Source organism: Dendropsophus ebraccatus, chromosome 9 (assembly GCF_027789765.1).
Source record: "Dendropsophus ebraccatus isolate aDenEbr1 chromosome 9, aDenEbr1.pat, whole genome shotgun sequence".
Classification (NCBI taxonomy): Eukaryota; Metazoa; Chordata; class Amphibia; order Anura; family Hylidae; genus Dendropsophus; species Dendropsophus ebraccatus.
This window is the reverse complement of record NC_091462.1, coordinates 21,794,992-21,822,262: the sequence shown is the minus strand read 5'-3', so window position 1 is coordinate 21,822,262 and position 27,271 is coordinate 21,794,992. Positions and strand designations below refer to the sequence as shown.

General features: G+C 43.4%; 2 protein-coding genes across 3 annotated transcripts in view; both read left to right on the top strand.

Moving 5' to 3' along the window:
- The window catches only part of STAM2 (signal transducing adaptor molecule 2), a 38,680-nt gene extending 36,220 nt beyond the window's left edge, over positions 1-2,460 (top strand). Inside the window, exons 13-15 of one of the 2 annotated variants that reach the window (XR_011364516.1) lie at positions 290-456; positions 581-2,157; positions 2,219-2,460. Coding sequence is in view for 1 of the 2 variants with exons in the window: in XM_069982718.1 (XP_069838819.1) it covers positions 290-456; positions 581-770 (357 nt within the window). In the remaining variant the exon portion in view is untranslated. Of the gene's footprint in view, positions 1-289; positions 457-580 lie in introns of both variants that reach the window. The other variant, XM_069982718.1, reaches the window with a different exon arrangement.
- Positions 2,461-8,173: 5,713 nt separating this feature from the next.
- The window catches only part of CACNB4 (calcium voltage-gated channel auxiliary subunit beta 4), a 120,173-nt gene continuing 101,075 nt past the window's right edge, over positions 8,174-27,271 (top strand). Inside the window, exons 1-3 of the mRNA XM_069984853.1 lie at positions 8,174-8,251; positions 8,912-9,009; positions 10,069-10,174. Coding sequence (XP_069840954.1) covers positions 8,174-8,251; positions 8,912-9,009; positions 10,069-10,174 — 282 coding nt within the window. The remainder of the gene's footprint in view (positions 8,252-8,911; positions 9,010-10,068; positions 10,175-27,271) is intronic.

The window sequence follows — 27,271 nt, the reverse complement described above, 5'->3', positions numbered from 1 at the left end:
CTCCTTCTAAATCTGCTAGAAATTATACACAGCCGCCAATCAGAAGAGGGGAAGCTGCAGGGAAAGGTATGGAGCAGCCTCCTGAACCAATCATGTTGCAGGAGGCGTGTCTCAGACCACCTTAGCCTCCGTGTTAGTGCTGTAGCTGTCTATAGATTTGTATTGTTAAGTAAAAGCATTTGTGGGAAACCAGATGAATGCCTGAACTTTTCGTTATAAAGCTCTGCTTCTAATTGTTTATACGTCATAACACAACATGTTATACATATAACTTCTATCTTCTTTCTAGGGCTATCCTGGACAGCCTCAGGGTGGTAGCTATATGGTGCATGGTATACCCCAGGTACACCCTCAAGGATACAACATGAACCCCGATCAGATAGGACCCCTGAGATCTCTACCACCAAACATCAACTCTACAGTAACCACCCAGGCAGCTCAGACGCCATATTTAAGGTACTGTACTATTGTTTGTCTTGTATACATAGATACATTGTGATATATCTATATCTATATATCAATCTATAAGCTATAAATGTGTATCTGTTTTTCAGAATGTCTTCCTTTATTTTATTTGCAGCACCGGACATGACGCTGGTTCAAATCCTCAATATTCCAATTACGGTCAGCCCATGGGGATGTCTGCCGATATGTCAGCCTATCAGAACACTACGTCTTCTTTGCCTCCAGGACCTGGCTACACGATGGCCGCCCCCTTACATTCTATCCCTCAGCAAGCCCCAACTTACTACCAGCAGCCCCTGCTCTGAGACTCTAGCCCCCTAAAGACCTCTGTACATCTTTGTGTCACAAGTCTCTTAAAGGAAAACTCCTACTTTCAGGCAACATTTTGCAACATTCCACCGTTTAGTTCTACACCAGAAGTTCGGTAACTTTGCAAATCCATTGCTTTTTATTTGTCGTGCTGATTAGTATGTCGTCATTTTTAATTGTTGAAACATAAAGCCAGGATTGTGATTCTGCTGGTTTCCTGGGAGCGGTGCATTGTGGGAGCTCCTATAGAAGACTGGGCCGTATGGCCTATTGTCCACATGAGTCCACATGATCTGCTGTCTGTCAACCATTGGTGCAAAAAAATAAAGCAAAGCGTTTGCAAAGTAACTCGACTCGCTATGTAGATGTGAACCGTGATGTGTTGTTTAAAGAGGAAGCGCACGTTAAGTCGGCGCTTTACCAAAATGGTTTTTATACATGATAGATCAGGATATTGTTTTTTGTAGAACCGACTGTGATCAAGTCTGAGATTCCTACAATCCATATGGCGTGCACCCTCCCACCAGATGGAGGCGCTGTGGCGTATTCATTTTTCCCCCTGACTTTTACATTGCCTATTACTGGGCGGCTCCAGGAGGTGACATAGTGATTAGCATTTGACAGCTGGTTCAATTAGGTTGATGGAAAAATAGCCGAGCTTTTATGTACCACAGTATAACACTGCAAGACTCAGAAGCTAACCGGGTCTGATTCTTCTTATGTCATTTTTCCCCTGTCTTAAAACAATGGGAATGCGTACCCCACATGGGTCTTATTCACTCATAGTATGGAAAAATATCTCGCTTGTATTTATAAAAGGGGCCTGTTTATAGGAAAGCCTGTGAAGTGAATGCCATGAGATAGTGGGGGCAGTAGTGCTTACAAGAGAGACTCTCACAGGGCTAGGGATGTCTTAAAGTGTTACTGTCATTTAAACTAAACATTTTTTATTTTAATCGGTCCTGTTTCTTTCCTCTCTGCAGGAGATGGATTCTATGGTAAGTCCATGGAGTCCATCCTCAGCTAGAAGAGAGAAGGGCTTAGCCAAGCGCTTCTCCCAGCTCATACTAGTGATAGGGGTCTGAACATCAATTTTGATATGTGGCTATGACATGTCAAAAATATCATTAAATGACAGTGACACTTTAATGTCAGCCCGGCTCTATTCCACCCACAGATGTTGGCGTAGAGAAGCGTCAGCCATGTTTGATTTATACTTGCCTAATTATTTTGCTCTTGGGGAGGCAAGTGGCACTGGCTTTCTCTCCCCATACATGCATGCTCAGGTGAGCTAAGTGTCCATCTATATATAGGGATTGGGAGATGATCTGAAAGTGTAAAGGGATCCCGGACACCTCTTAAACAGGAAAATCCCCTGCCCATGTGCACTTTAAGCAAGTGCCCCTACCTTTCCCTCTTTAGCACGTTATGGGTCATGACGTAGGGGCACTTGTACCCACAGGTTCTCTTTCATGGTTGTATCCACACTGTGATTTTATTGCAACATATGAATGGTTCCTAAACAAAAATGCCCCCAACACCACTTTCATTTCTGGCTTTTGTCTGATATTGCAGCCTAACCCCATTCTGTTTAATAAAGTGGAGCTGTAATACTGCACACATCCTCTTGATGAGATTGGCGCTGTTTCCAAAAATTAAATAAACTTCTCTTCCTAATCACTGGCATCCTGTTCTCCAAAGTGACTGATCTCCCCATCATTGCAATAAATCCAACACGTTGGATCTGTTGCAGTTGCACAACATCATATCACACTGCGATCCGACATGGTCACTATGGAGCCTTCATCTAAATAGGCGCACGGGTCCTTAATGTTCCAGTTCCCTTTCCTAAATTGTTGAATGGGGTTGTAAAGCATTTTTAGATATTTTGCAGGGATATAATTTAGCCGCACAATGAGGGGGCTGGTGAGATGTGAGGAAAAATAGGAGACCGGTTGCTTGCTTAAGGTCTGCCTCCATGAATGAGTCACCCATGCCTGAGAGCTGTGAGATTTCTGCTGAATAAATAAGTGGGAAACAAAAACCAAGTCGCATCAGGTGGGGAGCCAATTATATAGAAAGGTGTTCTATGGTTCCCTATGCAAGTACAGTGAGTGCAGGGACATAGAGTTTAATAGGATTTGCTGCTGTTTTTAATAGTGTGCAAATGATCTCTCCTCCGGAAGGACAAAACCGCCTCAATAGTGCCATCTATTGGAGGTAACCATTTCGTTAAATCAAATCTGTTACTAGGTTTGTGCTGCCTTAAAGGAGGGCAGCAGATTGGTGTATTACTTAAATTATTCTGTTCAGCCGTTCTCCTAATATGCAGGAGAATAAGATCCTTGCCACACCCCTCCCCCTGCCCTCCAGCTGTTGATTGACAGTTAACTGCCTATACACAGCATGGATAGAAAACTGCCAATAAGCAGCTGGTGGGAGACTGACCAGCCATCTAATGTGTTGACCTCTGTCCATCACATTCAACCAAAGGAGGGGAGAAGATGTGGATGAGCTGATTTATGTCAGTACATAGTAGTGTATAGCCTGGCTGGCCGAGATGCCATCGAACCAGTCAAAAGGGTAGCAACCTCCAATAGGTGACAATAGAGGGACCGTATCCTTCCTACTGGTGGGAAGCTAATTTGCATACTTTATCCCATGAAGCATTGTCTGTAAGACTGCCTACATAGTGAGATAACTTCAATGAGAAACATTAGTTGCAAAAAGGTAAAATAGACATGTCCCGCCCACACGGAATGATTGACAGCTCATGGGCGGGATTAGCAAGACTAATCCAAATAAAACTTTTACACTAGAATACTGCAGCAAATCCTATTAAACTACGTCCTTGAGCTCGGTGTCCTGGACTCTGTCCTGAGATATTCCCTTTAAATTTTATACATGTCACCAGATCTGATAGTAAGATTTGACCTTGTGATCTTGGCACAGTCGGGTCCTGACGCTCGCATCATTCTGATCATCTTTGTCATTTTAATAGAGAGGTTGGAAAAGTAGCAATTGTCTGACTGCTCTGCTCTCCATCCACTTCTAAGCCTTCTGCTGGATTTAGCAACCCATTGTATTCTTATAGAATATCCTTGTTGTCCCAGTTGTCCCTGCTCACTCTGCTAGATGGTACCGCAGCTGCTGCGTTTCTGACACCGACAGCTTCCCCATGTATAATGTCTATTCTAATACTAACATGTATTATATAGACATCAGTGGAGGTTCAGTATCGCACAGAAGCACTAGTGCTATATAACTGGGCTGAGACCAGGGCTTGTGCAGCCCTGCAGTTTCCTACACAACCATTGGGAGATATATATATATATATATATATATATATATATATATATATATATATATATATATATATATATATATATATATATATATATAATTACACACACATACACATATATATACACACACACACACGCAAACACACACACATTTTATTTCCTATTACAAAACTATATAACTTAATTAAAGAATTGTTAATGAAAAAAATTTATATATTGAAGGTCTAGAAGTCTTCTTTTCTATCTGCTTTATCCTTTTAAAAGGGGTTGTGAGAAGTCAGGAAACCAATAGCTGCTTTTTACAGGAAAGATTGCTTAACCTGACCACAGGCCACGTCTGGTATCACAGTTTAGTCACAGTCGGTGACATTGAGCTGCAGTTACCATCTTGACCTGTTGATAAAGGTGGCGCTATTTCTGAGCATTTGTCCTAGAGCATTTTTCTCACTTGTACAACTCCTTTTACTCCTGGGGTATGGAGGTCTACCATCCCCATATCAGAACTGAGGTGTATGTGCCCACCAGTCAAAAAGAGAGACTTTGCTGGGGCAAAAAAATTGTACTGCTGTGAAATCTTATTGTGACAAATGTTTGTCTTGTATCCACCATTGGTAGATCCTGACTTGGTACAAGAGATGGCAGGGACCTGCCATGGGGGGGCGTCGCTGCCTATCAAATCTTTTCTTTTGCATGGATGTGTCAGGCGATAGAGACTGTGACTTAGAAATCTGCACTTTAATGAAAAACGTATGTTCTGGAAGTGCCTCTGTATACGGGTTGTAAGGAATCCAAGAACCATGGCTGCTTTCATCTTAAAACAGCGCCACACTTCTTTCCAGGCCGTACATGGTATTGCAGCTCTGCTTTACCAGAGATTGTACTAGAAGAAAGCAGCCATGATTTCTAGTCCTGTAAAAATCCCTTCAACCCTTTCAAAATGGAGTTAGGATAGGTAGTAGAATTTATGTAAGGGACACTATAGCATTATAAGCTCCCAGAGCCATATTAGACGGTCCAATTTGTGATGTAATCAGGTGCCTATCTGCTGATCGACACCCATTTACAGAGCCTTGATCACCACGGACGATTGCTTGATCATTCATTGTTTGTTGACTGCATATCTCCTATTGAAGGGGAGGTGTGTGGCTGACAAGCAATGATTATTGATGCAGATCAATGTAGCAAGTAAAGAAACTTCTTACTCAATGTATATGGGAATTGCCAGTAGAGCAGTCCCCTATTACACCAGCCGAAGGATTTGTCACCACATTGGTTATTGGTTCACAGTATAGCGGCAGCTAAGCTGGAAGTTTACTTTATTTAACCCCCATGCCCCTTTCATTTACAGTCAGGATCATTATGTCCAAGTTTCAAGCAACTGTTCACACCCGCTTTATTTCTTCCTTTATCGTTTTCGCTTTTTTTGTTCAAAATTGTCCTGTCCGAATGCAAACGAAACAATGCCCAGCACAGATCTGCCGAGTGTTACGAGTGAATCAATGTAGATTGATCGATTTTACAGATGACCATAGTTTATGATATATAAAATGTATAAATAGTGTATATAGACCATGATGGCGAACCGTGCGCTGCTGTTGATGAACCGCAAGCATTAGGGCATGCTGATTCTTGTTGTTTAGCAGCAGTTGGGAAAAACACTCGCCACCCACGTCTTAAATAGACAATTGTCTATGTGAAATTTTATATCCATTTACCCTATGTAAACCATTTCTCTTTGGGTGTGTGGGGGGGTACACTTTAAGTTTGTATATACGCGGCAGCATTGTGATGTCACGGAGGGGGCAGCGGCAGATTCTGTTTAACTTGTAATCTTATTACTTTATTGGAAGGATAATATGTAGATAGTGTAATAATTATTTTATTCTTTGCTATGGCATTACAGAAAGGTTTCATGGTGTTTATGGGATGTTTGCTTCTTTCTCTCTCTCTCTTCCCTGCACAATACTAAATTGTTATATTTATTTTCAGGATTGTTATCAATTAAAAAAAAAAATCTGCCAAAAAAGTGTTTTAATTTTGTTTTTTTTCAATGGGGGGGGGGGGGGGGGGGGAATGGCGTGTCAAATTGGCGTGGGCTGAAGTATGTGTGCCCTAGGCTTGCACCGCCCCTCCGTCCCTCCCCCTGTCCTATTCACCATTAGGAAATTCCCAGACAGTTTTTTTTTCCTGTTTATCTGAACACTGCGCATGTGCTGAATAGTTAAAGCGACTCTATACCCACAATCCTGGGGTCCATTTGGCAGGTGATGCAGTTATTGTCCTAAAAAACAATGGCCGTGGCCTAGATTGAGTATGCATTAGGCTGGCACACCCTTTCTGTTCCTTCACCCCACCCTCCTCATCATTCGGAATGCTCCAGGCAGATTTTCTACTATTCATCACCTGTGTCAGCACGGCACATGGGCTGGATCGTTAAGGCCCCTGTGCAATGTTCAGACAGAAGAAAATGTTTTAGGGGCATTCCTAATGATGATGAAGAGGGTGGGGAGGAGGGACGGAGAGGGTGTGCCAGCCTAATGCATACACAATCTAGGCCACGGCCGTTTGACACAGGGCTGCAAGTTTAAAAGTGGTTTTTTTTTAGGACAATAACTGCATCACCTGTCAAACGGACCCCAGGACAGATCTTGGATTAAAAGCAGCTATCCGAAGGTACAAGCGATTTGGGGGGGTCAGATTGTGGGTACAGAGTCGCTTTAAGAGCATTTATATTCAGGATGGGACTTCGCATTCTTCAACAGCTAGACCTACACAGTTTGCCGAACCCGACTCTTTACATGTCTACTTGTCTCTCCAACCAGAAGTTGACTGTAACGTTAAAATGTAAAGTTAATAAAAGTATTTCAACTCGTAATGAAACTTTTGACTTCAAAGTCAGTTTTGCCAGGAGCGGTATAAAAAAAAAATTCTTAGCATCTGCTTTCTGCACCAAACTCCCTCGGTGAGACAGCTAAAGGAAATCTTTCTTTTGCTGAGATTTACTGGGTGAAATTTAAAGGAAAATCCCATCTTAAATTGAGTCAGCTGCAAATTGGGTTCCAAACTGCTGACACTGTTATAGAGCAAGGCGACACATGGTACCTTTCATATATCTGTCTGTGCTTCTATAATAAAGAAAATTGCTTCTATACTTCTATGCTAAGTGTCAGAGAGGCGTTACCAAGCCCCCGAACTACAGAGGGGAATTTAGGAGGCATTCTAGACTGCAGCACCCTTTAAGGCCTGGGAACGCCTCTTTGACACTGCACAGAAGACCGGCCTCAGCACTATACCAGTGAACTGACACAGCTGGCCATTGGGGAGGTCACATCATAATGAATAGTGATAGAGCGAGTCCCGTTACGGATAAGTGTTCAGTTTGTGATATGGGAGCAGCGCACAAGCTATATATCACAGGCTGCACATGGATGTGCGGAAGGGGCTTCGAGGTCAGACCTCAAAAAAAGAGAGCATATTCTAGCAATATACAGTCACTTTGTAACACAAATACCCTCTATTGGTATAGTAGCCCAATGGGAAGTCCTTATCTCCTTGTATAGGAGAGGCTGTCAATCACTGATTGGGACTACCCACTGGACTCCAAAGCTCATAAAGAGCTGCAGTATAAATAGATATAATACAAGTTGTACTGAATCTTGTCCAACATAACTATATATCAGCTTAGCTCCTCCTGCCCTATAACATGCAGCCTGCATATTGGTCAGGTTCCCTTTAACACACCTTCATATTTTAAGCATATCTACTTGTTCCATTTACTCCTTCCCTTCCAGACTCTAGTCTATACCCAGAAAACCTGTCCTCACTTTCATGCTGCCTAACCACTAGTCATGGGGGTGGTCCTCAGTGGCTTCTCCCCGCCCCACCAGCCTTGATTGATAGATCTCTCCCTTTTTGGGTGTAGGAGGAGATCTGACAATTAAGGCAGGTGGGATGGGCAAAAAGTGATGGAGACCGCCCACATGGCTCGTGGTTCAGGCAGCATGAAAGGGATGACAGGTCCAATTTAAAGATGAACTATCCCTTCTAAAGATAATGAATGGGACGGCTGGTTGGGGGTGGGTTGGATTGGCGCTATGGGGGCGGGCAGTGCTCCTAACGGTCTCACCAGACTGGAGCACAAAACTGACTGCACCGAAACGGCGCAGAGGAAGGTAAAAGACAGACCTTTCTCCTCTGTGTCTCCGGTGCAATAGGGACATAGCAGGTTAGATTAATTTTCGGCATCGCCACTTTATCATACCGATCTCCCCATTACTATAGCTGCACATATAGGATAGCTGCAGTTCTCCACTACTGCTCCTTTAAGTTTTTCAGGAAAGACAAGAAACAGTAAAATTGCCCTACTTACAATAAATAGGATGGTTAGAGTCCAAATACTATGCTCTAGGAACAGTGACAGAGCAAGAACATCAAGGTACCAAGTATCTGGCTCCTTCCCAAGACTCTGCTAAACTTGGTGCAGTATAAAGGATGTCAAGAGGCTTGGGAGAGAACAGCTACATAGAGAGAAGGCTGCAGCGAGATCCGCACACACTGTCCTTAAGAAAGTACGTTGATGTATACAGAGCCATATGGCAATGCATTTTTTTTTTTTTTTTTTAGAGCTACGGCTGGTAGTTTCGAAAATAGTCTTTCAAGCTTCTCAGATGCCTGGGGTGTTTATAAAGAATCCTGAATAGAGCAAGTGACATGTATGCAGCACCAAGCTAAGAAGCTTGGAGAAGTCTTACAATTCTAAAAATAAGAAAAAAAAAACCAAAAACATTTCCTCTGGGTCATCACAGGTTAATTCACATCTCTCCTCCGTTAAGGCAGGTCTTGGGAGAATCAGCAGCCTATCACAGTCTGGTGTTAAATCTACATTTCTAGACTGCCAGTCCAGCTCACTCTTCCTGGAAGACCTTGAGAGGTAGGTCATAGCCGGCAAGCACCTTTACTTCTGCCAGGCTGAAGAAGGAGGGTGAATATCTATGCCTGGATGAACTGAGCACTTGCTACTGAGCCACACAGACTTCGCTAAGCATCAGTGATACTGCCAGGCTTAGCAGTCAGTTCTCTGCTCTCAGATGCTGTGCTCTGAGCAGAGGCAATGAGGCTGCCAGCTCTGTAGAAGAAGAAACAATGGTGGTGGTGGAGACCTAGTGGGATCTCGTGCAAGAGGGCTGATGAGCTTTGGTCGTCTTACGTGGTTATCTTCCTCTAACCCTGCTGAGAGGACATGTTCTTGTAGACATGTCCAGAAATTCTTACCCAAAAAATGGAATAACGGAAGCACTGCACACTCCAATCTTCCAGGTATGACTATCCCTGGTCAAGTTGACCAATTGAACTATGTGTGAAGGTGAGGGCACAGAGCCAGGTGGGAGCACTGCCAGGGGTTTAGTATATGTAGGTTGACCGTAACCTTCTGTAGTGTGGTTATAGAGTAGAAATATGTAGGAAAAATGTGTGTATCATGCCTTAGAAGGTCTAAGTTTTCAATTGTTCTTTATCAGTCTTGAGATGTCGCTGGTCAAGCTGACCCAATGAACTATTTGTGAAGTTGGCGGCACTGCTGGGAAGTTGCTATCTGTAGGTTTATCAATTCATGGTGTGGTTATTGGACAGGAATTTGTTGGTGTTAATAATATCACGCCTTAGAAGGTCCAAGTTTTGAAATGTTTTTCACCAGTTTTGGGATGTCACTAAACAAGTTGACCCATTGAGCTATGTAGGAAGGTGGGGGCACAGAACGAGATAGGAGCACTGCCAGGGGGTTGGTAATTAAGGTTGATTGCATGCTTTCATAGTGTGGTTATATGATAGGAATTTGTAGCAGATAATGTATCATTCCTTAGAAGGTCAAAGTTTTCGAATGTTTTTCTGTATGTTCCTTGGTTTTGGCCGAATGGAATTGTGGGAGTCAATGAAATCCCAGTGCAAGTCTAGCAGCTAGAGAAGTATGTCGGTCTAGTTTCAATGTACTTAGAGAATTTCCAATTATTGTTGAGGTATCAAGAGGGACCGCTTCTAGAAGAAGTAGACTGAAGAGATCAGACGGGAGTACCACCTCTACAAGCTTCATCTTAAGACAGGTAAGATGATGATGATGATGATGAAAACTGTATTATTATTGAGTCATGAATGTAGGGGTGGGATTAAACTACCGGTTCCCGCAAGCTGCAAACATTGGCCCTACTGGCACAGCTATAGGCGGTGGTGGTCACAGGAGGAGGAGGAAGAGGGGAAAAAAATGCTTTCTAAATGGGCAGTATAGCTGCCAGGAGGGAGGGGTAAAATTGGAAACTGCTGAGCTCACCGTGCAAAGTCCATGACATGCCACCTGCGATGCAGGATCGGGTTGGGGCAACGCTTCTGTCCAGTTTGAAGAACCGGGGACAAAAAGATGGAGTCCACAACCGGAAACATATGTCTCTGTATTTGAGTGATATAGGCAGATATCTATTGGATTTGATTATTTTGCCCAAATTCAGTCGTCTGTTCCTAACTTTCACTTATTTGCCCCACCTCCATCTCTTGTTGATGGTTCTTGAGTTTGTTCCTCCCACCCTTGTTTGAGCACCTATACCACCCATTATAAAGAGGTATACACCCAACCTGGTCTGGACTTTCCAGGGGCCTCAAAACACATGGGTTGCCTCACTAGAACATTCACCCTTGACTGAGTATATATATATATATATATATATATATATATATATATATATATATATATATATATATATATATATATATATATTAGTGTCACATTGTTGCAGTGGACTTTCTGTAATTGTTTGTAGCACTTGACCTCAGGTTGTACTATAAAATTCTAAGAACTGCATCCATTGGGCGTCCTACTCAATGGCTGACTCACTATATACATGCTTCCTGCTATGTGACATACACAAGACTGACAGGTAAATAAGTGGGGAGGAAGAGGGATTAGAATGTAAAGAAGTTTCTATGTATAACTATGTGTATGGACCTTGGGTGACCGAATGACCAAACAGAGCTTGCTGTAATTTCCACCCAATGGAGGTCAAAAAAATAAGGCTGGCTTCATACTACGTTTTTGCGATCCGTTTTTTGCAATCCATTTTTTGCAAAAAACATGGAAAAAACGGTGCACGTTGGGACATCCGTTTTACATTGAATACAAAAAAAAAAAAAGGATCAAAACGGATCCGTTTTTTTATAATGGTATTCAATGGAAAAATGGATCACACACATGCATCTGTTTTTTCCATCCGTTTTTTTTTTCTATGCAAAAGACGGATTGCAAAAACATAGTGTGAACCCAGCCTAATTTTGGTGGTTTACATAGTTACACCTTTTCTGACTGTATAGGAAAGGATAGTCAATAGAGATGAGCGAATTTTGAGAACGCTTGAGTTTGGGTACCGGTGGCCGCAGAAGTTGGATGCAGCCCTAACAGTGCGTTCTCACGTATAAGACCTGCAGCAGATATCAGATATTTATTAACATTGATATCTGCTGAGGATCCTGTACGTGTAAATGCATTCTTAGGCTGCCTATAGCTGTATCCATGTTTTCCAGAACTTCTGCAGCAACTAGTAATCAAATGTCTCACGCTGGGGTTCGGACAATTCGCTCATCCCTAACAGTCAACTACTTTCTATGGAGAGGCATTACATAAAGGTTTATGGCATCTGTCGTACATTAGTGTCTTCCATTGGAGGTACTGTATACATCAGGAAATTCTAAAAGCAAATCTTTTAACTGCATTTGTATCTGATATGAGCTGCAGACACCAATGGATAGCTGATTATAGAGTATAAAAGTAACCTGCACCTTTCCAGGAGCTGAGTGTATTTGCCAAACTTATACAATTACCTTTTTATTTCTCAACCAAGAGTCAAGGAGGCCGAGCTGGGCTGCTCAGGTGCCACAGTCTGACAGGGGGATTATCATGCTCCCTCATCTTCCAGGTAGAGCAAGAGGGTATTTGAGGGTGTAGCACTTCAGCAGCTCATCTCCACCTACTTGACACAATTCTTTAATTTCTTGGAATGCTTCATTTTTCCTGTGCTGACACAGGAGGGAAATTGAACACTGGGGGTTCCACTAGGCAGTGGCGTAGCTACCATAGAGGCAAGGTAGGCAGCTGCTATGGGGCCCGTGGCGGAGGGGGGCCCAGGGATGCACATGGAAAATAAGAGCTTTCCTGTGTCTTTCTGCTTTACTCTTTATGTACTGCAGTGTATGGGTGACCCAGTGTTCACTTACACGCTGCAACACAAAAAAGGGTTAATAAGTACATAATAAGGAGATCTCTGCTTCACTGCTCTGATAACCCCAGACCTCTGTTCTCCGGCTGCTGCAATCAAGTAGGAAAATAAGCAGAGCTTTATCCAAAGGTCAGGGGTTATTAGTGCAGGAGCAGTGAAACAGAGATCTCCTTGTCTTCCTTTTTAACTTTTGTGTATATTGCAGCACGTAAGAGAACAATGGGGCACTCACACTCTGCAGTAAATCAGTGATTAAGCAGAAGGTAGTCTGCTCCTGCTCCTACAGTATGTATTTAACCATAAGGGCTCCTAATGGGCCATTGTAGTTTCAATACAGTGGACTGACAGAACAAGCAGCCATTGGCTCTCTGCTCTACCAGTAACTTGTGTAGCTGCAGGCAGGATTCTGCCTCTGCTCACAAGAGATTAAATTTTTTGTCCAAAGGGGAGGGGGGCCCCTTACAGTTTTTTGCTATGGGACCCCATGAATCCTAGCTACGCCCCTGCCAGGAATGGAGGGGGGGGGGAGTTGTTGTTATGTTATTTGCTTTTTATCTAGGTACCCTTCTAAGAATTTGGGATTGTCAAAAAGAGAGAACATCTAATGAAAAAGACTGTCCAAAGTCTGTCTCTTATAGATTGTAAGACCTTGCGGGCAGGGTCCTCTTTCCCCAATGTTCCAGTCTGCCATTTTCCCTCATATAATGTGTTTGATCTTGTATTGTTTCTGTTTGATACCCTTATCGATTGCATAGGGCTCTGGAATTAAGGGCACTTTATAAATAAATAATAATATTTTAACAATTGTTTCCTGGGTCTCCCAGTTTACATAGTCTCCCATTGCTAGAGTCTCCCCCCCAGCACTCAGCTGTAATCTGTGGGAAATCTGTCAGTAAATTTTCAAATTCCCTGCAGCGCCCCCACAGTAGAGATGAAGAATAAAACAGCGTCCACTGAAATGATAGGTTGTCTGTGTATTTAAGGACAGGACTAGTCCTCCAGAGTGAGAGACTCTCTTTATACTCTCTCTTCTCTCTCACTCTACTCTGGCCAAGAGATAAAGAAGTCGAGAACCCCTTTTATTAACTCAGAAACCCCATCATGTCTTTTACCACATCAGAAACCAGTTTCTGTCGTGGTGTCTATTATTTTGAAAGGAAGAATAGCACAGCACAGCAAGCCTCCTATGTTGTGTCAGTGGAGCCTAACCCAGACATGGTTGGACTCCATCACAATATGAGGGGATGTATGATGGGCCTCTGAGGCCTAGCAGAAGACAACCACATATGGAGTGGACTATGGAGTCTCTGTGGTTTATTTTTCATGGGACAATACATAAATGGAATTGTACGGGAGGTCACGTTCTGCACTTCCATGTCTTGGAAGTAAACCTTACAAGGGGAGGAGTGGGCAATTGTATAGCCTGACAAATCGGGCAAGGATGAAGCCCTGCCGGCACACAATACTCATTAGCTGCAACATTGTGGGAATGCAGGAAGTGGGCACCGGGGGAAGAAGGCTTGACTTAAGACGTCTTCTGCTCCGGCTCACCTCTTGTCCATTCACACGTATGGGGTGAATTGACCGTAAACAGGTATTCCCATCTGACAGAGTTATTTCCTTTCCAAAGGATAACAAGCTGATCGCTAAGTGGTCTGACTGCTGGGGCCCCCACAATACTAAGAATGGGGATCTCCGTTTCCTGACTGATTGTGGGGGCCCCAGCGGTCAGACCACCTTGTGATCAGCTCTTTATCCCATATCCTTTGGATATCTGACTTTGTCAAATGGGAATACCAGTCCTATAAGATAAATAGACACATGGGGGGAGATTTATCAAACATGGTGTAAAGTGAAACTGGCTCAGTTGCCCCTAGCAACCAATCAGATTCCACCTTTCATTTCCCAAACAGTCTGTGAGGAATGAAAGGTGGAATCTGATTGGTTGCTAGGGGCAACTGAGCCAGTTTCACTTTACACCATGTTTGATAAATCTCCCCGATGGTGCTGTTCCTGGCCTAGAACACCCCCCTTTTCCCATGAAAATAGTGTCACATGTAACTGTGCATGGTACATATCCTTGACATAAGAAATGTTTGATGCATCACCTCCCTATTCTATGTCGCCTACACTTCTTAGATGCCCCTTCTGTGTTGATAAATGAGCTGCGGTGCATTCGAGTCTTGGTTCACCGAGCAGTGGCATTGTGGAAGGTCTCCATCTAATATTGCCTTGCTCAGGGACCTTGGGATTGATTCTGAAAAGAATGTCGCCCTATGGGGATACTATGACCTCGCTATGTTCTTGTAAACTTCCTAAACACTAAGAAAAAGAACCCGCATTGTGGATCACGTATGAAACGGTCGTTGTAACAAATACCTTTTTTTTTTTTTTTCCTTTTTTAAACTTTTTGAAACAGAACATGTTTCGTTGGCATAATTTAGAAACATTACTGAGCATGCTCTGTGACCTTTGAAGATGTCATTCCTCATTCCACAGGGAGGGGGAGGCTGTTCTGTGAGCTTTATCTATTGAAATATCTAATAGCTCACCTTTGACTGTTATGTTGTACAGATAATTTTTCAGCAAGCTCCTCCTTATCATCACAGACAAAACAGGAAGTCTCTGCTTAGTTTTAGACTTAGTGGTAAGAACAGAAACTGCAAGATTTCAGCATTTTTTTTTTTTTTAGTATTATAGATAGTAGGCCATAGGCTGTATCTATGTTTTCCAGGCAGCCTTAGGGCTGTGTCCAACTTCTTCAGCCACCGGTAATCGAATGCAGAGCGTACTCGAGATTCAATCAACTCTAATTATACAACTAGAGGTTATTGCTCAGGCGCAGGTGTCTGGAACGAGTCTCTTTATATAGGTGCAGCAGAATGGGGATCGGTGAGTGATTACAAACCTGACCGGGTCAGTGCTTGTCTGTATGTAGGTTGGGCATGGTATTACAGTTCAGCTCCATTCACTTCAATGGAACTGAGCTGCAAAATCCTCACCCAAGATGGAGACAACAATTCTGCTGTTTCTGGAACAAAGAAGCCATGTTTTTAATAAACCCCTATAAAGAGCTCTTTATATGTAGCACCTATTAAAAAATCGCTTACACTAGCTTCGTATTTCCTGACCTTAACCATGGAACTAATATGGCAAGAGCAATCACTAACTAGTCACTTGGAACCTGAGAAATATATTTCTGTCAGGTCGGGAAACCACACGGGCAGCAGATTGATTAAATAATCTGTAGTGTGTTTTGCCCAAGGGCATGTGTGTGTGTGTGTGTATATATATATATATATATATATATATATATATATATATATATATATATATATATATACGAGCTGCCAATCACTCTTGATGATGTCACAACCTCTATTTTTAGAATTTTGTGGGGGATTCGTCAATCTGCTGCATGCGGTGGTCAGGATAACAATCGGGCTACATTCACATTTTCATCTTAGAAAATAATATTTTGCCTCCTTGGCTTTTCTCGCCGAACCTTTAAGGCTTGTATGAGTAATAGCAGTAGGCGTCTGCCGAGGAGCGAGAGTGCGTTACTTAAAGTCACTGACCGCATGTTCACACCTTTGTTCTTGCATTTATAAACTATTCATTGTTCATGTATAATATTACAGCTCAGTCCTCTTCTCTTGACTATATGGCCGAGCTGCAATATCTGACACAGCCATGGCATAGAGTGGCGCTGTGTTTTGTTATGGAACTGTCAGGATGGCTGTTAGTACAGTCAGTCTGCTATCTTTATTTACAGAATACAAACGCCTATATACTGAGCATGGTATCGTTGCCATTCACACCACATTTCATCAACATGTTGTAGGTATACATCGGGAACTAGTCAAAAAGGTTTGCTGAATGTAGTCGCTGTTGGGCTCTATTTGGCATATTAAAGGGGACCTCCCGCATTTTTCTTTTTATTCTTTCAAATCCACTTGTGTCAGAAAGTTATACAGATTTGTCATTTACTTCTATGTAAATTTCTCAAGTCTTTCAGTACTTATCAGCTGCTGTATGTCCTGCAGGAAGTGGTGTATTTGTTCCAGTCTGACACAGTGCTCTCTGCTGCCACCTCTGTCCATGTCAGGAACTGTTCAGAGCAGGAGCAAATTCTCATAGAAAACCTCTCCTGCTCTGGACAGTTCCTGACATGGACAGAGGTGGCAGCAAAGAGCACTGTGTCAGACTGGAAAAAATACAACACTTTTTGCAGGACATACAGCAGCTGATAAGTACTGGAAATAGACATAAATTCTACTTGAAGAGGGAGGAGTATATGCCTAGTGTATTGCTGTGAGGAGGGTGGGGTTTAGGAATAGATATAACTTCCTCTCTTGTCTCTCTCATCCTCTCACAAGAAGATCTGGAGAAAAACATTTCCCACCCACTCTCCCCCTTTTTTAATCTTTATTCTACAAATGATTTTCTTTTTGTAAGTGTAATAATGCATGTATTATTGTAAATCTTATGTGTTTGTGCATGGTACCAGATATGTGATCACAGTATCAATTTTATTTTTATTTGATTAGTTACATCTTAGCATTAACCCTCTAAGCCCAAGGGAAGAACAATCCATCAACCATGGTTCCCTAAAGCAGTGATTTTCAACCAGTGTGCCGCGACACATGGTCGGGTGTGTCGCGGGGAAAGTTTCCCAAACTATGGTGCCCCTGTGATTTGTTCCCCGGCAATGTGCAGCAATCAGTGGCGGATTATAATGTGGGCGGTTGCGTGGTGCGCTGCGGCAGGCCATGATGCACGCATCCAATCAACGTGTCCGCTACGGCCCGCCGCAGTGCACCGCGCTCCCGGTCTCCGCTGATTGGAGGAGCACGTCCGGGCCCTACGGGCGGCCAGTAGGTGAGGTGGACAGCAGCGGCGACCATCTCGGAGGAGGTGAGGAGGAAGGGGGGGAGGGAGAGAAACCTGGGGATGGGGGAGAGAAACAGCGGAGAGAAGCATGGGGGAGAGAAGTTTGGTGGAGAGAAGCATGGGGGAGAGAAGTTTGGTGGAGAGAAGCACAGGAGAGAAGCAGAGGGGAGAAGTATGGTGGAGAGAAGCACAGGAGAGAAGCATGGGGGGGAGAAGTATGGTGGAGAGAAGCACAGGAGAGAAGCAGGGGGGAGAAGTATGGTGAAGAGAAGCACAGGAGAGAAGCAGGGGGGAGAAGTATGGTGGAGAGAAGCACAGGAGAGAAGCAGGGGGGAGAAGTATGGTGGAAAGAAGCACAGGAGAGAGAAGCACAGGGGGGAGAAGAAAACAGGCCCAGGTTTCACACTGAGTATAAATACATTTAGAATCTATATTATTAACTATATGTATAATATGTACTGTTTTAGTGTCATTTTGGTAAGTGGTGTGCCCCAGGATTTTTTAAGTATAAAAAGTCTGCCGCGGCTCAAAAAAGGTTGAAAATCACTGCCCTAGAGGTTTCCTCCACAGGGTTTTTTCCTGTCCTGAGTGCTGGAAGATGACTCTTTAGGAGTGGAGGTTTAGCTTTGTTTTGCACAATTTTCATAGTTTTTGCCTGGACTTATAATTCTATTATTAGTTATACATCCATGACATTGAATTTAGTTTGAAAAAATGTGTAAATAGATTAAAATAATAATTAAAAAATATTAATATTTTATTAACTGTCACAGCTTTGTTTGGCAGTTCAGGAGTCAGATGGAGGTTGCAGGCAAGTTATGGTGAACTCATTTAACTCATAGAGGATGTTAAACCTCATGGTAGTAAATAGGCTGAGCCTTGGAAGTGGCCTTAAAGGAGTATTTCCCTCAAACATAACTTTTCATATGTTGCTGCCCATGGTAAGACTAACAATTCCTTCCATACTTGTTATTATCTATTTAGTCTCCTTCTCCCAGTTCTGAGCTGCTGCTTTCTGTTGAAAACACAAAAATCTATGTGTGAGCCTTTCTCTCCGTCTCCACCTCCTCCCCCTCCCTCATGAGACAGCTGATGTAAACAAGTCTCTGACTGGCTGTATCTGCAACATTGTAGCTTGTTTGTAATGTCGGGAGGATTAATCACAGTGAGTTCATCAGCAACTTGACCTCAGATTAACCCTCCCAGCACTAAAAAGAAGCTACAATATTGCAGATAGAGCCTGCCAGGGACTTATTTACGTCATCCATCTCAGAAGGGATGGGGGGGGGAGACAGAGATAAAAGCTCACAGACAGATTTTTGTGTCTTCAGCAGAAAGCAGCAGCTCAGAACTGGGGTAAAGAGACTGCATAGATAATCAGTAATAATAATAAGTATAGAAGGAATTGTTAGTCTCACCATGGACAGCAATATATCAAAAGTTATGTTTGAGTCAAATACCCCTTCAAGGATGTCATAACGGTAATGTAACCCAAGGGTGGGCATGGAGGTTAGGCATAGTAGAGCGGATCTTCAATAGGGTCATTGATGCCCTTAAAGTGTACTGGTTCTGCTACAATAGCAAGCCAAAATGGCCGTCCCTGTCTGGCCAGGTGCTATATGTCAGACAGCTGGGAATCTTGTGGTATGCTTGAATCCTAGTGACCTAGCTCTTCTACTGACTCCTGTGATTGTTTTAGTCCAGTGATTTAAATAAAGCTGTGGCTATCAACACCAAATAATGAGTTTGGTTCATTCATTCATTCATTCATTCATTCATTCATTCATTTTATAGTCTGTGTTTATTGAAGTTAGAGAGTTGTTTCAAGGGGATACAAGGGTCCAACCTATATTAAAAAGTCATGGAATTCCGACTCCCCACTACCCTATAGAGACGAGGGTGGGGAAACAGAAGTTTCCGTGTCCGACCCTTCTCAGCATTTGTTGGTGGGCTCCATTCACTGTCTAGTGGCGGTCACCTGTAACTGCAGTTCAGCACCTGTTTAAGCAGATAGCAGCTGAGCTGCAGTAACCAGGTCTGGCCACTACACAGTGAACGGAGACGGCGGCTTCCAGCCCTGATCTCTGTGTATTGTGGCGCTGAACAGTACAAGCCTGCCAGGACTTTGCTCCTTGATCACATGATCGTAAATAGGGATGGTCCGAACCCTTCGAGGTTCGGGTTCGTATGAACCCGAACGCTCGGCATCAGATTCCCGCTGTCTGGTGGATACAGCGGGAGGACCGCCTGGAAAACTGGGATATAGCCTATGCCTATGGCTGTATCCCAGTTTTCCAGGCGGTCCTCCCGCTCGCTGGAGCCGCCCGCTGCACGGAGCGGGCAGACAGCGGGAATCATTACCGAGAGTTTGGGTTCGTACGAACCTGAACCAAACTCGGTTTGGACCATCCCTAATCGTAAAGTCTGTACATTTTGCTGAGGCGGTGCGGGCTCTTCTTGTCTTTGTACATTTCTTACTGTACCCAATAAATAGCAAGCTTAAAGTGTCACTGTCATTTAAATTTTTTTGCAGAAATCAATAGTACAGGCGATTTTAAGAAACTTTGTAATTGGGTTTAATAGCGAAAAATACATTTTTATCATGAAAAAGCAGTTTGAAGCTCTTCCCCCCTGTCTTCATGGTTATCTATGGAGAGGGGAAGGGTGGAGCAAGATGAGTCACCAAAACAGTACTACAAAGAGTTAATTTACAGCTACATCATGGGGCTATCTCCTCTGAAGTCAGCACTGACCTTTCTGACCTCTGAATACTGGCTTTCATACAGCTCCCGCTGTGTAATCCTTTGCTCTCTGCTGGTGACTAATCTCCCTCCTCCCCCCTCCCTTTTCCATAGGTTACACAGGGCTCGACAGATTTCCTGATAATGAGCAGTGGACGAGAGAGAGGGGGGCGGGGGGACCTGGGGAAAGTCTTTTTGAATGTAGATAATGGCATATTTGCCTAATAAACCTAATTACAAAGTTTCTTAAAATTGCCTGGACTATTGATTTCAGCCAAAAAAAAAAAGCGACAGTGACGCTTTAAGGGAAATGGAGGGCTCACCTACTGACTGCTAGGAGGGAACATATTCAGGCTTGTAGGCCAGGGATGGGGAACCTTCGGTCCTCCATTTGTTGCAAAACTACAACTCCCATCATGCCCGGACAGTCAAAGCTAAATCTGAAAGACTGAAGCTTCCCGATCTCTGCTATAAACCTTCCATGAAGAATTGTTCTTATACTGGTAATACTGAAAATATGTAGCAGTCTATACCACAGCAAGGAGAACTTTTTTTTTTCCATAGCTGTATAAATCTCAATGGAAAGTCTGGAGACCTAGGGGGAAATGCATAGTGTGACGCTCCAAATATAGCAGCCGATGTGTGAAAGTAAATAAGATTTAAATAGAAAATAACATGATCTGAAAGAACGGAAAAACAAAGGTGTGAACAGACATCATCTCCGTATGAGGTTCAGTTAAAGCTGAGGGCTCTGGGAGTGTGGGGCATAAGACCTGGAATGTTTGGCCCGGTGCCCTGAGTTTCTGAGAGGGCGTCACTGCCAACTGTGTGTGCAGAATAAAGACTTTGGATGCAGAAACAGTTGAAAACTATGGTTGGTGCAGTGAATCTTCAGCTACTGTATATGCCAGCGCCCTCCTCTGAGCTCCTATTCTGGTGACTTGTTGGCCACAGGTTTAAATTAAAGGGGAACTATCAGCAGGTTAGACAAATCTAACCTGCTGATATGTCCCTTTTGCAAAGGAGACGCCAAGGAGGAAGGTATGTCTCTTACCTTACTCCTCGGTGCCATTCCGGTGCAGACAGTAGTTTCCTCCACGGTCCGGTAAAACCGTTAGAAGCACTGGGGCACCCGTTAGGAGAACTGCCGGCTCCCATAGCGCCTATCCGACCTCGGCCGGCCTCCTCTTGCATGATTTAAGGGGGCAAGCCAGGGGCGGATCGGCGCTATAGGGGTGGGCAGTGATCCTGACGGTGTTACCAGATAATGGAGCAAAATACTAACTGCACCAGAACAGCGCCAAGGAGGAAGGTAAGACACATACCTTCCTCCTCGGTATCTTCTGTGCAATAGGGACATATCAGTAGTACTAGGTTAGATTCATCTAACCTGCTGATAGTTCCCCTTTAACCCGTAGCTGAGAAGCAATAGGAATAGTACTCCATCTGTGGTGGGCACACTAAATTATGTTGTAGCACCTTCCTGTACTGTACTGTGCCAACTGCTTGTACAATGCTCTTCTCTATTTTGCCATGGGAACAGGGCAAGGTGAGTACAGTATTTTCCTGCATATAAGACTACTTTCGGTCGTCTTATACACCAGGTGTCATCGCGTTCTGAAAAGAAAACGGAGAATGGAGAATCTGCAATCGCCGCATATGGTGGGGGGAGCTCAAAACAGGCACATCCCTGCTGTATGCAGCGCCAGTATGAAGAGCACAGCAAGCTGCAGGGGTCTGAGGTATTGGAAAAAGAGTTACGGTAGAGTGGCATTGTGCCTGGCAAAACATCTCTTTCACCCATCTGGCCGCCCTTATATCCTACTGGTATTACTATACGTCCTTCTCTGCCTCAGATCTCGCTGCTGTCTTATGTTTTTTAATAATTTTTATTTGGTGGAAGAGGGGTAGTCTTATACGGAGAGTATATCTCAAACTCTATATTTTAATTGGAGAAGTTGGGGGTCGTCTTATATGCCGGAAAATATGGGTATATATATATATATATATATATATATATATATGTGTGTGTGTATATATATATATATATATTTTTTTTTTTTTAAATTATTGTGTCGGACATAAAGGGGGTCACTGTTAGTGGAGGGGGATATTTAATGTGGGCAGCACAGAGGGAACACCTTTTTTTGTGTGGAGGCACCATTACTGTGTAGGAGGACTAATAGGGGACTGTGTGGGGGCTGATTCTAATGGAGCCGCGTCACATAGGGGAGGGCAGATTGTCACACTGGGGGGGCCAGCTGGCCTATCTCCAGTGCTTCATGCCAAACTGGTGCTCGGTAATAGACCGACACCATGCGCAGGAACAGGGCGGCGGTTCAAAAAAGGACTGTAGCACTTGTCTATTCATTAGAATCAATGGAGCCGCATCACAGATGGGCGGGGGTTTCCTCCCACTGGGGGCGGGCTACCCCATCTCCAGTGCTTCACCCCCGGCCAGTACCCAGAAATAGAACAGCGCCATACATGAAAACCGGGCCGTGGTTTAAAAAAAAAAAAGGATCGTGCTATCCGGCGCCGTTCTATCCATGTGAAAATCTTAAAGCGTATGTATTGTAATGCTGGTACATTCGCTTTGTGTATGTGTTGTATTTGCTTTTATATGTAGTGGTTCACGTTTCGTCTTCCCTTAGCCTATACACATATACAGTACCTGTATATACTTTCCCAGGCTATGTTCACATGGTGTATCAGACCGTCTTCAATGAATAGCGGCCGCAGAAAACTGTCATGTCAGTTTCTTGTGGCGCCGCTAGGGATCACGGCCGGAGTGTATACATTCCGGCCAGGATTCCATAGGCGGCAACGTCACATATATTTTCATATTAATCATGGCCGTTGCTGTAATGGGCAACAATGGCCATAGTTTTACGAAAATATACGTAGCGTGAACGTAGCCTCAGTGTGTATTGTTATATAGTACTTCTGTATTTTCATTTAACACTTTATGTTTTGTGTTGCACTGTGTTATATAGTGGGTTTTTTCCTTTAATTGCACTTTATCGACATCATAGAGCTGTAATATTCTTCCAGGTTTTGGTCCCTGGGGTCCTTATTACAGGACTCCCCCTTTGCTTGACTCACTTGGTCGTGTTTCTGAGTGTTCTTAGGTTTTCTCATGCTTATTCATGTCTTACAAATGGTGCCGTGCACTAAATTATTCTCCTCTTCTCTGTAATTAGAGACTGACTAATGCCTTATACTGTTACTGAATAAGAGCACTGTACGCAGTATCCCCCCATACAGTGGCAGACACCGGCACTTCTCAGGCTCTGTACACCACTGACTACATTTACATGCAGCGACTCATTGGATCTTTTCCTTGTGGCTCATACCGCCATGATGACCTCTTCCAGCCATTAATTTTTAATTCAGCATCTATAGGACAGAGATCTTAGGCTCCAGCACTGTTCCCACCTCTGCAAAGACTCCTCATCTATAGTCTGGGTAGGTCACCATTAAAGGGGTTATCCAGCGCTACAAAAACATGGCCGCTTTCTTCCAGAGACAGCCCCACTCTTGTCTCCAGCTTGGGTGGGGTTTTGCTGCTCATTCCCATTTAAGTGAATGAAACTTAATTGCAAACCGCACCTGACCTGGAGACAAGAGTCGTGTTGTCTCTGAAAGAAAGTGGCCATATTTTTGTAGCACTGGATAATCCCTTTAAGTAGGTATATTCTCATAGTGAGGTGTAGCGGTGCTAAGGCCCAGGGAATGATAGGCTCCGCCTTTTTTCTTCTATTAACTGAAAACACAGTCACAGGCAACAAATGTATGTTCTGAATGCCTTCACTGATATCTATCCAGTGGTGACACTAGCTGGGAATAGGGTCAAGGGGTGACAGATTCACTTTAAAGGGGAAATCTGTAGAGCAGGGAAGGTCCTACCCTTTCTTCTCTCCAGCGCTCCTCTTCCTTACTCTTCCCATTTTTGATAACTCCTGCAGAAGAGAGGAGGACGGGCGCACGTTGCGGGCAGTGACCTTTAGCTGCCTGATGTTAACAATTTTGCAGCGACATCGGGCAGCTATTGGAAATTGTGTGCAGGTATGGTTTGCTCCCACCTCCTTCTCATCTGTAGAAGTGATCAGCACAGACAGGCAGAGAGAGGAAGTGGAGCACCGGAGAGCAGAAGAGGTAGGACCTTTTCCCTTCTCCAGAAAACCCCTTTAAGGGTAGCTTCACATGTACTATATCGTAGCGGATTTTCTGCTGCGGATCCGCAGCAGATCCGGTGGCTTTTCTATTGGAATCAAAAGTTGCCAGGATAACTGCTCAAACAATAGGACGACATATATCAGTCTGGATTGTTCATGTTCTTCCTGTATAATTATACAATCTCGATTTTCTACAAATCATCCCGGTATGATTTTTTTCCCCCTGTAATATTTAAATGTCACTTTAAAAGTGGAGGCAGGAAGCAGCAGACAGGGAATTGATGCGGGACATTATCTCTTTTTCATCTGGCATATAGAGTTTCAATCAAAATTTCATTTGGGAACGTAACCAATTACTAGGATATTAGGCTGGGGAAGTAAGTAGGTCAGTCCTTGTCGTACATCCTTCTCATATCATCCTTCTTATGTCACATTAATACCAGTCATTGCTTTTGCTTCCAAACTCCTGTATGTCGCAGACACTAGAAATGTGAAGGTTTTGAAGAGGTTCTCTGCTTTGGACAATGCCTTTTTGTTAGACGTTTTCCATGGTCCAAATTAGTCCAAATGGTCTGACCCCTAAAAACTATGCTGTGAGGTCAGCGCCCTGATCTATCCTATATTTAGGAACCAGGTGGAAATTCTATTCCAAGAAACTCTGCAAATTATTTCATCTATTATCCTCACAATGATTCTTAATGTATATACTACTGACCATCTGTTTGAATCCAGTTACCATCATGTGTCCACCCGACAGGTTTCACCCTCGATATGGCATTATCAGGGGAATTATCTTGTTTTCAAACAAACAACTATCTCTCCCATAAACATGCATGATGGGATCAGCCTGACTTTCATGACATACATGTTTATTTTAATAGTAAGAGAGAGAGATAGCAGATACGTGCTACCACTTATTAGCAAGGCATACAAGGATGAAGAATGGTGAGATCCATGTCATAGAGCTCTTAAATTTCTTTTGCTTGTTGCTTTTACACAAAGAAATGGAAAGCTTTCAAATGCATTAGTGATATTCAGCTCCATCAATAAGTTGTTCGTCCTACCCACTGCTGCCTTTTCTGCCCTTCCAATTCTGGAAATAACAACCACAGTATTCCAATACGATGACATAACTTTATATGCACTGTGTGCAGTATCCCTGTATTGTGGCATTGCATTGTACTTTATGACTTCACATTGTACAGTCATGGCCAAAAGTTTTCAGAATGATCCAAATATTAATTTTTACAAAGTCTACTGCTTCAGTTTTTAAAATGGCAATTTGCATATACTCCAGAATGTTATAAAGAGTGATCAGCTTAACAGCAATTACTTGCAAAGTCAATATTTAAGTCAATATTTGCCTAGAAAATGAACTTTATCCCCCAAAACACATTTCAACATCATTGCAGCCCTGCCTTAAAAGGACCAGCTAACATCGTTTCAGTGATTGCACCATTAACACAGGTGTGGGTGTTGATGAGGACAGGGCTGGAGATCAATCTGTCATGATTAAGTAAGAATGACACCACTGGACACTATAAAAGGAGGCTGGTGCTTGGCATCATTGTTTCACTTCTGTTAACCGTGGTTATCTCTAAAGAAACACATGCAGTTATAATTGCACTGCACAAAAATGGCCTAACAGGGAAGAGTATCACAGCTAGAAAGATTGCACCTCAGTCAACACTCTATCGCATCATCAAGAACTTCAAGGAGAGAGGTTCCATTGTTGCAAAAAAGGCTCCAGGGCTCCCAAGAAAGACCAGCAAGCGCCAAGGACCATCTCTTAAAAGTGTTTCAGCTGCGAGATTGGGCTACCAGCAGTGCAGAGCTTGCTCAGGAATGGCAGCAGATAGATGTGAGTGCATCTGCACGCACTGTGAGGTGGAGACTCTTGGAGCAAGGAGGGCAGCAAAGAAGCCACTTCTCTCCAGGAAAAACATCAGGGACAGACTGATATTCTGCAAATGGTACAGGGAGTGGACTGCTGAGGACTGGGGTAAAGTCATTTTCTCTGATGAATCCCCTTTCCGATTGTTTGGGACATCTGGAAAACAGCTCATTCGGAGAAGACGAGGTGAGCGCTACCACCAGTCTTGTCTCATGACAACTGTAAAGCATCCTGAAACCATTCATGTGTGGGGTTGCTTCTCAGCCAAGGGAATCAGCTCTCTCACAGTCTTGCCTAAATACACAGCCATGAATAAAGAATGGTACCAGAATGTCCTCCAAGAGCAACTTCTCCCAACCGTCCAAGAGCAGTTTGGCGATAAACAATGCCTTTTCCAGCATGATGGAGCCCCTTGCCATAAAGCAAATGTGATAACTAAATGGCTCAGGGAACAAAACATAGAGATTTTGGGTCCATGGCCTGGAAACTCCCCAGATCTTAATCCCATTGAGAACTTGTGGTCAATCATCAAGAGACGGGTGGACAAACAAAAACCAACAAATTCTGACAAAATGCAAGCATTGATTGTGCAAGAATGGACTGCTATCAGTCAGGATTTGGTCCAGAAGTTGATTGAGAGCAGCCAGGGAGAATTGCAGAGGTCCTGAAGAAGAAGGGTCAACACTACAAATATTGACTTGCTGCATTAACTCATTCTAACTGTCAATATAAACTTTTGTTACTCATAATACGATTGCAATTATATTTCTGTATGTGATAACAACATCTGACAAACACACATAAAAACCAGAGGGCAGCAGATCATGTGAAAATATAATATTTGTGTCATTCTCAAAACTTTTGGCCATAACTGTATATGATTCATGCATTATGATGTGACTGTGCATTCTCTGTTTACTGATTATCACTGTGTGCATTATCGCTGTACTGTCACATTGGGTTGTACAATGTCTCTGCACTGTGATATCACCGAGTACAATATCCGTAAACTTTAACATTATTGTATTCATTTAAGTAGATGGGGTCAGCAGCACCGATAGACCCTGTTAGGTAGATGTGGAGGGAGATGCACCCTGGAGAGCCAGGAATCCTCAGGAGGGATGACAAAACTTATAGAAAGGAGGTCCAACAGCAACCGGTGATGAAATTTAATATTTATTGAAAGCCAAGCTCACAGAAAATGCGACGTTTCGGCCCCTGCTTTGATAAAGAC